Source organism: Miscanthus floridulus, chromosome 1, assembly GCF_019320115.1.
Source record: "Miscanthus floridulus cultivar M001 chromosome 1, ASM1932011v1, whole genome shotgun sequence".
NCBI lineage: Eukaryota > Viridiplantae > Streptophyta > Magnoliopsida > Poales > Poaceae > Miscanthus > Miscanthus floridulus.
In genome coordinates, this window is record NC_089580.1 from 96490389 (window position 1) to 96505521 (window position 15133).

Sequence of the window (15133 nt, forward strand, 5' to 3'; positions counted from 1 at the left end):
AGGTCGAAGAAGGGTAGTTTGAATATTTCTCCAACCATCTGTCTCTTGATATCTAAAAATGAATTAAATAATTGATACGGTTTGTTTGAGCAAGTGGACATGGTTTTTTAATGGTACTAGATATATTTCATTTTTTTAATGTCCATCGACATATTATACGATTGAACGGTGAATTTTTCTCTATTTATAATGTCACGGTCCAAATTAACCCTTAATTCAGTATCATTTTGGTTTTTTTTGTTCTTGTCCCCTCACTTTGAAGTACAATTATGAATTTAGCTTTCGTTTTTCTAACTTTGTGATTTTATCCTTCCCTATTTGCAAGTCGACGTTATTTTAGCTCCTGATCTTTATGAATTTGCTCTTATTTTGATCGTTGACTATGGACAAAATCGTGTTGAATTTGCTCGTAGTGAAGAGCAAAATCATAAAGTTAAAAAAATTAAAACAAAATCATAATCTCACTTTAAAATAGGGGCTAAGAACACAAGAGTCACATTTTCGACCCCAATCAGGTTCTAAAAGTACCTTTCATTGCACGTCTGGCCCACCGACCAGCGACCCGCACCGTCCATTCAAGAACTCTCGAGCACCCAACTGATCTGCTCTCTTGTTGCCTCGTGTAAATCCATTCGATTCCACACTTGAAGGCCTCCTGTCATTCAAATCTCTCTCTCTCTCACACACAGAGGAGGCAAACCATGGCGGAGTTGCCGCTGGCGGCGGGGCTGATGGGCCTTCGCAACTGCAAGCTCTCCCCGAAGCCACCGCCGCCGCCGGCTCTGCCACTCCCCGCGCGCCGCCGCACGCACGCAACCGCCACGGCTACGACGGCCCCGTCCCCGCGCCGTGCGGTCCCCGAACTCCACTCCACTACCGGTAAGTGTTATTTGCTTAATTGCTTTCCACTCCCTTCCCCTTCGTCTCGATCGCTGATTTGGATGTGCTGTCGCCGCGCGCAGAGCTGGCGGACGGGAGCATCGTCTTCCGCTTCGGACATCCTAAGTCCGAGTCCGAGGTGCTGGAGCCGGAGCCGGCGAGCCGAGATTTAGGAGTGACCGCAGAGACCGGCCCTGACTCTAGAGTCGCCCATGCCTCGGGCGCTGTGCCCGGCAGTCAGACGGAGCCAGAGCCTGACTCTGAACATGGAGTAGACGGCGCGCGAGTGGGCGCCACGGCTGGAGTTGAGGCGCCGAGCCCGAATGCCGCAGCCGAGACCTGGCCGACACCTCAACCTCCTGACGCGGGCTCGGAAACCGGTGCCACTTCCGCCGCGCTCGAGGAGGCACCGGAGCAGGAGGCGGGTTCCAATGCTGCCGTTGATGTGAGTGGTGGCTTGTATGAGGCGACGGGGACGGCCGGTTTGGAGGACTCCGAGGCCGCGTCGGAAGGCTCCACCGCGCAGGATTTCGACACCTACGTTGAGAACGGAGTCCAGCAGCGACGAGCAGAGAGCCGAGTTCGGCGTCTCCTTACCACCACCGGTATGAAGTGCTCTAATCTTCTGAATTTAGATGCGTAGTTTGTTGTACTTATCATGAATTTCTACTCTGTTTCATAAATGCATTCCCCTAACTAAACTGAAGTGATGATATTCTGGAAAAAAATTAAACAACTGCCAAAAAAAATTGTTATTTCTTACTGAAATAATGGTAAATTTCTGGTATTGAGTTCATTCAATTAAGTGTGGAGTTCTACTTGATTCATGCTTGTGATGAAGTGCAAACTTAGAACTAGTGAAACTTGTAAGATGCTGTTGAGTAGAACATCTATGCTTGCTAAAATTGTGAACACAAACATCAAGCTTTTGTCGCAAAGTCCCCTTTTTCCTTCCATATTTCTTAAGCTCACTGACAGCCATATCTTTATTTTACTTTTGGAAGAATGAGCTGTTATACTGTCTCTTTCCCCTTCTGTTCACATTCTAGATCATGTTTTATATCATGTATCGCTGTCGTGATATTTTTGTTTGGTTCGTTCATCACATTGTGACCATATCTTGTAGCTTGCAAGGGACCACACCTTCAACTAAATGACATCAGGTGACACATGTATCCTTTATTTAAATACTATGGCCTGTGGACTTTGTGTACAAAATGGCAAAATCATGGTGAACATTATGCGGCTTGTGGGCAGAAACCTTGTGCATTTATGTCATTGTATGGACATCTGTTGGGAGTATTGGATTGGACTTGAATTTTTACATGTCTGGGACTAACGTGCTTGATCTCATCCTACAGGAACAAGTTAGCAACAAGGCGGATTGGAAAAATGACACTTCAGAGGCCAAGAGTTCTGATAGGTAATCTCTGTCTTACATTGATTTTAAGTGTTCCAAACCATGTAGTTGTCAGTAATAAATTATTCTGTAATGGCTTCTACTGTTTTTATATGTGACACAGGTTTTCCTTCATTTAATTATTTCACACCTATTTTACAGGGTTTCCTGAGCTCTATGCTTGTATTTCAGAACTTAAAAAATATCATTTTCTAATGTTTCAATTCACATCTAGGATGATTCCAGTAGCTCACTCGGCACATGTGTTATCGTCAGGTGCTGCAATATTGCCTCATCCTTCAAAGGTAAAAACTGTCTTCATATTCTGCTTTTGTCATTTTGTGAAATATTTAATCAATTTATTACTTCTCACTAATTGACAAGAAGAAATTTTACTTGTGAGATCTCAATTCCTATCTTGCTTTGTTAAGTAAAGTTCACATGCTAATCTTTTCTATGAAATACTCCCTTAGGATGAAAAAAAAAATTCATCAAAAGACCAACCTAACCCTTACTTTCCTGATGCTTGAGTTATGAACTTATGATATTTGTATACCCATTTCCAGGTAGCAACAGGTGGAGAAGATGCATCTTTCATTGCAGCCAATGGCTGGTTTGGTGTAGCAGATGGAGTTGGCCAGTGGTCACTTGAAGGTAGACCTCATCATTTTTTTCATGCTTTGATTGTTAGTTCAACCTTATGAACTATGCTCAGACTTATGGGTACCAAGTTTCCTCACTGCAGTTGTATGTTGATAGAGCAGTTCATTTCAAGGAAACTATTCATTATCTGTCAGACTAATAGAGATTCTTATTCTTTAGAGAAAACAAATAGGTGTGGAACAAAATTTTCTGAGAGTGGACCATGTTAATTGGAGAACTAATAGTAGGATGCTGAGCAGAATGTTCATTAGTACTTGGTACTGAATGTTCTGTGGATACGAGATGGAGGGGTAAACGATGTATAGACTGTGGAGAAATCTTAAACTAATAATCTGACATTACATTGACATACAACAAGAAAGAAAATTCCAAGTTCTTACATACTATGAAGCAACCTGGATTATAGGATATACTCTGAAGCAACGTGTTCTAAACAGGGCTTGAACATACTTTGGGTCTTGCCTTTTTTTTGTATCCCGCTAGGAAATCTGTAATACCCCATTTGGATGTAGATATTCAGCCTCAGAACTTTGAATTGGTATTGAGTACCTCATAATGCAGCTGTTTGGATGGTTAAGAATTCAGAATTGGAATCCCAACACGACTTCAGCCCTGACAAGCCGCCCACGATGTGCTGCCAATCGCGCCACCACCTCTGATGTGCCGCCCCCGATGCACCTCCGCCCTCTTCCCCATGGCCGGTCGCTGGCGTGCCTTTCCCTTCTTCCCCATGGCCAGCGGCCGGTGGGCCCTTCTCTTCGTGTCCGTGGCCTAAGGTCGGCGAGCCCCTCTCTTCTTCTTCCCCGTGGTCGGTGGTCCTTGTCCTTTTCCATACGAACATCGCCTCTTTCTATGATTCTAAAAACCAATTTAATAGTCATCCAAACAAAATTTGAATCATGGCCAAATTCAATACCAAGGCTGATTTGGTATTGAACCCATTACAATTCCATGTCCCTGTATATCTACATCCAAACAAACCCTAAGGGTCAAAATTCGAGAGAATTTAAATTATTTGTTTTAATGTAAATTATATGCAGTGCTTAGTGAAAATCATTTTAAGCTTCATTGCATTTAGTTTATAATAGTTTCAGCCAGTTCAATGCAAAGTGATTTGAATCAATTGCCATCAAATACAGGATTAATGACAAGACCAGAAATGTCAAGGCTTAGAAAATGACCATCAAGCTGCGATAATCACATTTGCTTTTACCTATTTAATTAAACAATTCTAAAGCTTTAGCCTTCAAGAGGTTCGAGATTTCAGTGTATCTACTACTACACACTTTACTTCCTCCCACAAAAAAACTACTGTATTACACTAAAAGATCCTAACTTGCTTGGTATAGAATCAATTAAGGATTTGAAGGCTGCTTTTAGCATCATACTCTAGGAGAATGAAATTCTAAAATGTCAAGGGTTTAAGGCTCCAACCATAATTTATTCGTCAAAATTTCAAAGTTGGAAACCACAGCGAGTGCTGATGTAAGTTCTGTGCTCAGGAATCAACGCAGGGCTTTATGCAAGAGAACTAATGGATGGTTGTAAAAAGTTTATTACTGAGAATCAAGGGGCTCCAGATCTTAGGCCGGAGCAAATTCTTTCCAAAGCAGCAGATGAAGCATGTTCACCTGGTTCTTCCACTGTATTAGTTGCTCACTTTGATGGCCAGGTCTGTTTTTTTCGATGAACACTTTCCCATTTTCTTTATTGACCTTTTTCATGGTGCTCACTGCACTTGTCAATGTTACAGGTCCTTCAAGCATCAAATATTGGGGACTCTGGGTTTCTGGTGATAAGAAATGGAGAAGTGTTCAAAAAGTCTAAACCTATGGTTTATGGTTTCAATTTCCCACTACAAATTGAGAAGGGAGATGACCCCTTAAAGCTTGTACAGGTGCAAACAATGACCAACCGTGGTAATCGTATTTAACCACATGAATGGTTAAATATTAACGTTTGGGCTATTATTTCATTCTTGTTTCAGAATTATACTATTGATCTAAAGGAAGGTGATGCAATTGTGACGGCAACCGATGGCCTTTTTGATAATGTATACGAGCATGAAATAGCTGGAATTATCTCCAAGTCGTTACAGGCAGATCTAAAACCAGCGGTCAGAATCAACTATCTTCGTAAATAAAAATGTCCAATGCAAAACAAAATGACTCAATTGCAATGGTTGTTCTACTTGCAGGAGATTGCAGAACGCTTGGCTGCGAAGGCCCGGGAAGTAGGGAGGTCTGGAGCTGGGAGAAGCCCATTTTCAGATGCTGCTCTGTCGTTTGGGTACCTTGGCTTCAGTGGGGGCAAACTTGATGACATAGCCGTTGTTGTATCAATTGTCCGGACATATGAAATTTAAGTTATAGTATAAGATAAGATAAGATGACTGCATGCAGAGAAGAAGCTCAACACCAAGAGGGTTGACCCATCAGTATCCTATACTGCTAGAAGTGCAGCTATGTGGTGATTTCTGGAACGTTCAGGGGCCTATGCATGAGCATCATACACCGTGCTCGATCATCAATAGGCAGGGCCAATAGCCAATGGACAACAGCATTGTAGGGAAGCTCCTCCCTGTTGCCCTTGCCAGTGTAGCGGGCGCAGCATTTTTATTTTTGGTTTCGCTATGAAAATATAGGGCATTTAGATGTTGCCCTTGCCAATGTACCAATGTCATGTATGCAAGAACCTGTCGATAGGAACTGAACATTCATAAGCAATACTGATTGTAACTTGCAAAGTTAAAGTAAAAAAGTTAATATACCGTAGTTTTGGCAACTGTATTTACCATCCCCTTCTGCATTCAGCATTCGTATCAGTTTGCCCTGCGAGCTTATAAGCAAAGGTGGATCAACAACTGACCAAGGGCATGGCCTGTAATTGTAGGCGAACTCGTGAGCCATGTCTGGTACGGATGCTGCCATGCTGGCCCTACAATAGATACAGATCTGCACTTTCTTCCGAAGTTCCATACTTTTGCCTGTTCTGTACGCGGCTGGCTCTCTGTCTGACCTATTTTTCTGGTACAATTTTTGACAGCGAGCCTTTCTTTGGTTCTGGGAGGAAGGTTCTAACTTCTAAGAGACGATGCCAATAGGGAATTCATCAATGTTGGGGGAATGGCTCCCGTCTCTGTCCAAGCAGGAAGAAAAAATCAATGTCTCTGTTCCCACTGAAATTTGCAGTAGAGATGTCGTCCCCATCCATATTCCAACACCGAAAATAATTCCTGTAGGATTCTCGTCCTCATATCGATACATCACAGAATATAGATGACAATTTGAATTTGATATAAAAGTATGTTTTAGTTTTTCAGCATAAGGTGTAATTGATGATTTGACACACAACACAAATATACAGACTAGTATACTACACAACAAACACACCATAATGCGTATATGAAAAATGGGACGGAGACACTGGGGATTTAGGACCGAGGATAGTGAACCATCCATGTGTTTGAATACCCATGGCGAAAAGTTGGCCCTGCCTCCATTGGGAATTCTCCGTTAGGAATCAAGCCCCGTTGGTATCTCTATCATCTACTACATATCAAATGTGTTCGTCAACCATCAATTAAAAATATTAATCAACTAATTAGGCTAGATACTTCTATAAGCTCTATCACACAACAAATAAATAAAGGTTTCATGCTGCATACAGTGGATAGCATGTACACAGTCTAGCTCATGAGTACCAAAAATGAGTCAAATCTAAATCTAAAAAATAAAGAACAGAGAGCCTTCCAAGAGAATCTATGTGGCATCATCCATGCTTGATCTTCCTCCTTACACTTTTCCTTCCTGTGGCCTCCTGTTATTTCTTCATTGGGCTAAGAGGAGGCGGATTATTCCCACACCTTCGCTTGATCCCTCCTTTGCATCCATCCTATCTTGTGGTCATTAGGGGATGTGAAACTCTTCACTTGTGCTCAAGCATCATGTTGTTCTCAGGGGCAAGGCCGATGCAGGCCCGCAAGATGTTCTCCAGCATGGCCCTCTGCTTGGCTAGAGCATTCACCACTGGTGTGCCAGGGGGTACCTGTTTAAGAAACCAATTTACTATCAATTTCATGAACACATATTGAATTGAGAATACATTATAAATCTTTCTGAGCAACTAAACTGCAGGACAATCCTAACTTGTAATTCTGTAGTTATGAACAACCTACATTCTCAAAATTAGATCCAACCTAGAAGGGACTAGGCGTTTTTCATTAATAAGAGAAAATAGACCCCAAATTGAAACCGAGAGAGGACTTAAACCTAGGTGGTTGGGTGCACGACCACACCTTCTACCCAACCGGTTGAGCTAGGCTTACTTCCGAACATACATTCTCATATTTACTATTGCCTTACCAACTTTCTCTGTTCCTAATATAAACCATTTGATAACATGCATTAATAGACAACAAAAACAATCATGATGCTTTGATTCTAAATTCTTTGATACTCCATTTTTAGAGGACAATATAAACATGATGACAAAAAATTGTATCAATTGCAAACAAAATGAAAAGCTTACAAGAGGAGCCTTGCTGAGATAGCTCAAAATTGTGGCGACGGGATGGAAGGAGTGGAACTTATCCTGCACAAAGAGCAAAGGGAGAACGATGTCAATAATTTTCATTCACACATTAATTAGTGCAGCATTTACGCTATGCAGTGAAGCATAGATTAATCTGGTCCGTCATCTATTACCTGCCCTTCGGCCTTGAGCTGAATCCGAGTGCTGAGCTCAGCTAGGAGCACCAAGTCAAGGATTATCGGCGCAGCGAGAAGCGAATCCTCGCAGGTGTTGTGCAGCACGATGGTGTTCTTGCCACCCATGAAGATCTCGGAGGTATATTCGTCCATAGCTCTCTTGCTATCACCCACATAGGGGATGTACTGCAAAGGAGGGATCAACTTTGAGTAACAACCAAACATAAAGTAGCATGGATAGACTCAGTCACACAAACAACTAGTGAACGAACCTTGATCACAATTACGTGATCAGGATGTTCATCGAGTTTGTAGAGGATGGGATTGCTAGCAACCATGTCGTCCACCACGCTGCTCTTGGAGATCTCTTTAGACCGGAAGACTTGTGGGGCAGAGAGATTCATGCCGTCATTGTTTCCTAGGTGGTTGTAGCTAGCAATTGAGGTGGGCTACAACAGCACAAACACACACACAAAAAAAAAATCCACCTTGTTATCCGATATGCCAATAAAGATCGATTATTCTTGAATGTCAAAGACAATTCATCTTAATCCCAGGCTCCCAGCAATAGACAAGGAGTATATATGATGGTACCTTAATCCCAGCACCAACGAGGAAATCGACCAATACGGACTTCATCTTGGTCTGCCCACTCTTGAAGTCGTCGCCTCCTATCAACGAATTTTTTTTTATGGCAAGCTCCATCAGCCCTGTGCATGAACAGAACATTACTACAAGCATGGAACGAGGAATGCAACACTGGATACACATGTAGAATTTTGTAGAGCAGCGCTACGCACCAGGCACGAATGTGTTCTGAGGGCTTCCATTGACAAATGGAACACCCTCAAAGACACAGGCTATTGCGTACAAGGTGGATGGTGAGATCTCTGCTTCATTCTTGTCCAACGAAGCCAAGAGGTTGTCCATGGTGTCGTTAAGCCCAGCAACTACATTGCTATACCTCTCGGTGTTTGCTGTCCATAGCACAACTATCTTGTCGACCTTGGTTTTTTCCTTGAACTCCCTACATAGTTCATGAACCGGCCCCATGATTAAGTTCATAACAATCCTCATTCGGAAAAAGAGGAGTACTAATATTTTTCTTGAGACAACGAATTCACCATTGTGGGTTTCGGTTTCTATCTTGTGACAGTATTCTATGTTTTGAGTTTAAGGATTTAAGTACCTGATGTCCTTCTTGATCTGCTCCACCTGCTCTTTCTTGGTGCCCTTGATGATATTGTTAGCACGGGCACCTTGGTTTGCGGCAACGAAGTCTGGGTTGAAAATGCCGGCGAGTGGCAGCATGGATTCCATGTAGGGCCTGAGCTGCTTTTGAAGGTGAATGTCTAGGACCTTGGCCCTGGACCGTTGCTTCGGCCATGTTCAGATTGCTGATGTCCCATCCACCAAAGACGATAGAGTTAGGGTTAACCTGCATGATTCAAGCAATACATTATCACTATTGAAGAAAGAAATGAGTATTAGTGTCACAACAAAACTGATACTTTTTGTTGAGGAAAATTACACAGAATTATGTATGGATCCTCATATGCTTAGGTAATTAATTTGGATCCTGATTTGCTTTGGTAATTAACTACCATCTCATTTACAATGGTTGCAAAAGTATCGTGATACCTCGTACTTTCATTTTTTTCTATTTTCTAAGTAATTAATTGAGAAATATATTATAGAGGGTATATTAGTAATTGAGGTTGTGCCTTTCTAAAACAAGCGTATCCATTAGGTGTCTGATCGAGGTTTTCAGAGTAGACTGGAGCAAGCGTACCAATCGTGCCTCTGTAGTAATTTACATGCATTAATACACAGCAAAATACCAGCTACATCGTCCTATATGTCCACGCGAAGGAAAGGGAAAAAGAAAACAAGAACAGACAAAAGAGTACAAGGGGAGCAAGAACAAGTATTCTAGCTTGCAGTCGTCGTCGTCCATAAATCATGAAACGATGGAGCAGGGCAGCACGCAAGCGTACCAAATAGTTGTCTCCGCTGCAACAATTCCGTGAACTCTAGGGTCTCTGTCCCGGCTCGATAGGCGGCAGTCTCCTATGTCAGGGTGTTGCAGAGACTGCCGGCACGGACGCTAGCTCGGTCTGCGGTGCGTCGGAACCTATGAGCCCGCCGGGGTGCTACGGCTGCTGCTCCGTCTACGGGGCCCGGGAGGTGGCCTCTAGAGCACCTTGTCTCACGGCGCAGGCCGGCGAACTCGGCGAAGTCGCAGTAGGCCTCTGCGGGGGGACGGCAACGGCGGCTGCGGGGCTTGTGGGTGCCGCACTGCGGCGCTGGGATGGGAGCCAGCGGACACAGCATTGGTTTAGAACTCTAGATTCAGATAGAGATGACATAGAAGATCTCAGTTTTGCCCTTTACTGAAATGACTGATTTACCTTTATTCGAAAATAAAATATAAAATGAAAAATAGATATTGCCCCTACATATTTTGGTACTGGTACCATCTAATTTGGTACTATCCCTACCTATTTGGTACCTTCTGGTACTTTCAGTTGTGTATCTCCTATTTTTTCCACTGTTCGATCTTCTCCGATGGATGGTCCATATTTTTTTTCAATTATTGTAAAATTTCTCATTTTTTGAACTTAGAAACATTGAAGAAAGGAATGGGTATCAATATCATAGTGTAGCAGCACAAAAAAATAACAGATCGAGGAAAATAACACATAGCTAATTCAGATTCTCATTTGCTTGGGTAATTAATTAGGATCCTGATTTGCTTCGATAGTTAACTAGTACCATCCATGCACTAGAAATTAATAAATAGAGCACTGTATAAACTTTGTCCTAGTGCATTCATGGATTGTGCATGTAACTGGAATTAGTATCAATAATTGTGATGCAGCGAGTGATGAGGAAGTGTAGAGGGAGAGGATCACACCATAGGCACGAGGCTCTTGAAAGGCGCGTAGACCTCCTCGCCGTTGTGGCTGCCGACCCTGATGGTGGAAGCCTGGGTCAGGGAGCCGAAGTAGTTGGCCTTGTGAACCTTCTCCTTTGTCTCCCACGAAATTCCTCTGCAAGAAACACCATCTGAAACGTGAAACAATGGAATACGGAGGAGTTTATTTATTTATTTATCGAAATCGCAGTTCGTCATCAGCTGATGGAGCTGTTGAGTCCTCTCACCCAACTAACTGCATGCGTTGGAACAAGGCGAGAGAAATGTGCGTTGGAACAAGCATGGAAGTGGCATGCAGCTACTGGAACTTACTCCCTGTTGGCGATCACCCCGGCCGTGAGCGTCGTCCCGTTGTTGCCGCCCCATCCGACGAGCATCACCCTGCATCCATCATTTGAAACGATACAATTAAAGTCGACCGACCGATCTATCTATACATGCATGGACAATTGGTTCGTTCGCTGGGGTTTACGCGACGCACCCGAGCTTTGGGACGTTGGTGCTGGTCTTGAAGTTGTAGGTGACGGACTTTGGGCGCACCACCCACCCCGCGCCGCCGCCATTCTCCGGCGGGACGACCTCGGTGGTGTCGTAGCGGTACTCCGACTGGATCTCGCCGTCGCCGTACTGCACCCGTGGGCTCTCCACCCGGAAGCTCTCCACGAACATCCTCCGATCTCCTCGCGATCTTGGTTGGGCTCTCTCTCTCTCTCTCTCTCTCTCTCTCGCAAACACCAACGGAACGCAGCAGTCGCCGCCTCACTCTCGAGAATCGCTCAACGATATGCAGGGATCCAACAGGTTCCAAGGGTAGGCCATTATATATAGCTGCGCGCGGCGTCCACGTGGGGCTCGCCGCGGGAGGAGCGCGACTACTGGCGAGCGGTTGCGGTGCCACTAGCCAGGCTTGGCCGATTCTCTCGGATCGGAATCGGATCGGTTGTCTCTTATAGCACAGTATACTATGGTGTCAAGATTTAGGCCAAGTATGATGTTATAATGGATTTTCCCCCTTTGCTCATCGAATGCAACGGAAAAGGAGCATGGATACTCATTAATTTGTGTAAGTAATAATCCAGATCCGTATCCGCTTTTTAACCTTTTTTTACAGTATATATAATCAGGACAGCCCACATTTCGAATCGCATTACACAATCTATTTTAGTCACGAATGATTATCCACATGAACCACGGGCTGATTTATATCCAGCTGCATGCATGTAAGGTCATATAGCTGAAATTAATTTATTACTAAATATAAATCGCTCGCACCAATTCCTCTAGTATAGCTTAGAACCATCCTGCGCTACCGGAAACTAGGTGTTTGCCGAGTGCAAGAATGTTTGCCGAGTGCATTATATTGGGCATTCGGCAAAGATCTTTACCGAGTGCTTTAAAAAAACACTCGGCAAAATAATTGCACTTGACAAAAAAACACTCGGCAAAGTTTGGCACTCGGCAAACTAGAAAAAAACACCTAGCAAAAGCTAGGCACTCGGCAAAGAACCGTCACGTGGACAACCGTTAGTCCGTGTGCCGTTCGTTAGTACGTTTGCCGAGTGTCCGTTAGTGGAAACACTTGGCAAACAAATACACTCGGTAAAGAAATATGTTTGCCGAGTGTAATTATTTAGCACTCGGCAAAGAAATATGTTTGGCGAGTGTATTTGTTTGGCACTCAGCAAAGAAACAAGTTTTTTTTTCTCTTCTGACCTTAAATTTTTTTCTGCTCTCCACATACAACATGTTTTACTCCATGTTAAGATTCGGTATATTTTTGGACCTGTTTGCTATATTTAATTAATTTATTGAATTTTAAGAAATTTTTTGGTATAAGTCAAATTTGAAACTGCAAGTGATTCAAATAATAGAACAAAATGAATAGAAAAATGCTATTCATGTTATTAAGTCCATTGTGAGGCCTTATCCGGGAAATAAAAAGAAATTTCGAACATCTTGTTCACGAAACACGACCATGAATGTGTGGCCGAATGATTTTTAAATTCTAAAAAAACAAACGAAGTTTGAAAATCAAGAAATTTGTTATGATGTATGGTATCATACGTGGAGACTGTGGTAAAAAAATTGAGAATGTTTCGTACAATTTTGTCAAGTACGATGTTTACAAACCGAAGCAACTTAGAAGAAGAATCGTAGCGTTGAGAAGAATTCGGTAAGATTTGGAGTTAAAATGACTGTCGAATTGGAGTTTGGCTTCAAAACTTTTTGTATAGGCAATAAAGAACATAGATTGTTTCTTGTGAAATTTTTGTACTTTTTTGGATCCATTTGATAATTTTAATTTATTAAGTGCAATTATACAATTTTAATTGATATAAATTAAATTTGAGCTCTAACTGCATAAAATAATGGAATAATATTTCTAGAAAAATCAAATATATATTGTTGAGTCAATTTGACAAGATATTTTCAGAGTACATCAAAACAAATTGAGAAAAACACGTCCCGAAAAAAGAAGGAAAATAAAAAAATATAGGTTTGCCGAGTGCCCATATCTGGCACTCGGCAAATCTGGCATTTGTCGAGTGCCAAACGTGGGACACTTGGCAAACCCCCTCACCCGGCCCCACACACACGTGCAGTAGTCTAGGCTTTGCTGAGTGCTAGATCACGGGCACTCAGCAAACACATTTTATTTTTTTTCATTTTCAAACCCTAAACTACTGTGCGTGTGTGGGGCCAGGTGAGGGGGTTTGCTGAGTGTCCCACGTCTGGCACTCGGCAAATGCCAGCTTTGCCGAGTGCCTAGATCATGAGCACTCGGCAAAGCGTCTTAATTTTGCAACAAGCACCGGCGCTCACACGCACCCTCACACACACACGCACTACCTCAGCCGCACCCACCGCTCCCTCAGCCGCACCGTGCCCCTGCGCCGGTGGCACCTCCCGCGCCCCTGCGCCGCCCCGTGCCCCGGGCGCACCCCTGCACCACCCCATCACCGCCCCGTGTGCACCCTCCCCCGGCGCCCTACCCTACGGCCGCTGGCCCCTGACCCCGCCACCCCCTATGCCTCGATCAGGTAAGCACCCTAGGATTCTAGAATGACTAATCATTGCAACATTATTTTGTAAGCATCCTATTTAGCAGCATTACTTTATCTGGTAACACTAACATAGCAATGTGCCAATGTTAGTACCCCATAATAGTTGATGGAAACATAAAGATGTTATTGCTCTTCAGGCAATACTTTCGCACTTTGCAGCTAATTGAATGCACTGGAATTTGATATCGTTGTGTGAGCATCATTTATTTAGCACAGCTCCATCTGTTTTCACGTGAAAAAGTTACATGTTTTGGAGCATATGATGTGTCAAATGAGGATGAAGCTACATAGCAAATGCTAACATGATTTTGGCTACTAGGATTGGAAGCAGAATAAACTCTTGTGTACTTTCATATCTGAATTTGGAATAGTACCTGCTATTGCTAGAGTTTCAATCAGATTTTATTCTTAGTTCGATCTGATGGTCTGATGAGTGTTATATTACTATGTATGTGGATGTCGGCCATCATACCATTGGTTTGTTGCTAGTTTTGGTTACCTCACCGTGCAGGGGAGGTGCTGCCGAAATTTACAATTGATACTATTATGTCCGTTTGTTGTAGGAGAGACTATTGCAAAGATCATTCCCCACCGTCCTCGACTCATCACTTTGCAGGACAGCAAGTTGAGGCATCATACACCCCTCTTTCCATATGATGTTCGTATATCATGTAACCTAGCTAGGCATCTCCCGTTCGAAAGAGACACGGTTAGAAATATACAGATCTTTGCATATCTATAACCGTATCTGTTTCGAATTGTACATGTTTTTTAGATAGCCCGAGGATGTGTAGATGGGGTTAGTTTTCATGCTCTACTCCGTTCTGAGACAGAGTTTCGATAGCATCTCCCGGTTGTTCTTCGGATACACAATCTCCCTGCCAGGACATGTATTTGGAGAACAACGGGGAGGTGTTGCTGAAATTCTATCTTGAATAGGAGTAGAGCATGGAAACTAACCCTATCTACACATCCTCGGATGGGATTAGGACCTATCTTCACCTATTAGACCACCACGTAGGAACCTGTAGATGCAATTGATTTTTATATTACTTACTGATATATTAGAGGATGGATGACCGTGAGTGGATGTACACAGATCGCTCTAGTCAGGGTTCGTTCACCGATGAATGGATTGAGAAGACCGATGTTTTCTTGGAACTAGCATTTGCAAGGGTTAAAGGAGCGCGTGCCACTTGGTGTCCCTACAGCATTTGTGCAAACACGTGTCGACAAACATAGGTGGTCATGGTTAAACATCTTTGCAAGAATGGATTTACGATGGACTATACTCGGTGGATCTACCATGGTGAATCCGATCGTGTGAGAGACGAGGTCAGTCAGACAACGCATCGAGGATTATGATGCCGATGCTGGGGTAGGAGACTTGTTAAATGACTGTCATGAAGCACACTTCGATGAAGGACTGTAGGGAGGAGCTAGAGGCAACCGCAAAGGCGTATTACTATATGTTGTCTGT

The 15133-nt window shown here is 43.2% G+C and overlaps 1 protein-coding gene and 1 pseudogene across 1 annotated transcript; one reads left to right on the plus strand and one right to left on the minus strand.

Moving 5' to 3' along the window:
• Window positions 1–603: 603 nt before the first annotated feature.
• LOC136490056 (probable protein phosphatase 2C 71) lies at window positions 604–5747 on the plus strand (annotated as a pseudogene).
• A 641-nt stretch (window positions 5748–6388) lies between these two features.
• LOC136490066 (inositol-3-phosphate synthase 1-like) lies at window positions 6389–11377 on the minus strand. Its single transcript, XM_066486558.1, is given in 11 exon segments — window positions 6389–6988; window positions 7472–7534; window positions 7648–7836; window positions 7923–8099; window positions 8245–8360; window positions 8451–8677; window positions 8840–9024; window positions 9026–9088; window positions 10568–10703; window positions 10901–10969; window positions 11070–11377. Coding segments are annotated over 11 exon segments (1533 nt in total). The 5' UTR covers window positions 11258–11377; the 3' UTR covers window positions 6389–6868.
• Between the last annotated feature and the right edge of the window lie 3756 nt (window positions 11378–15133).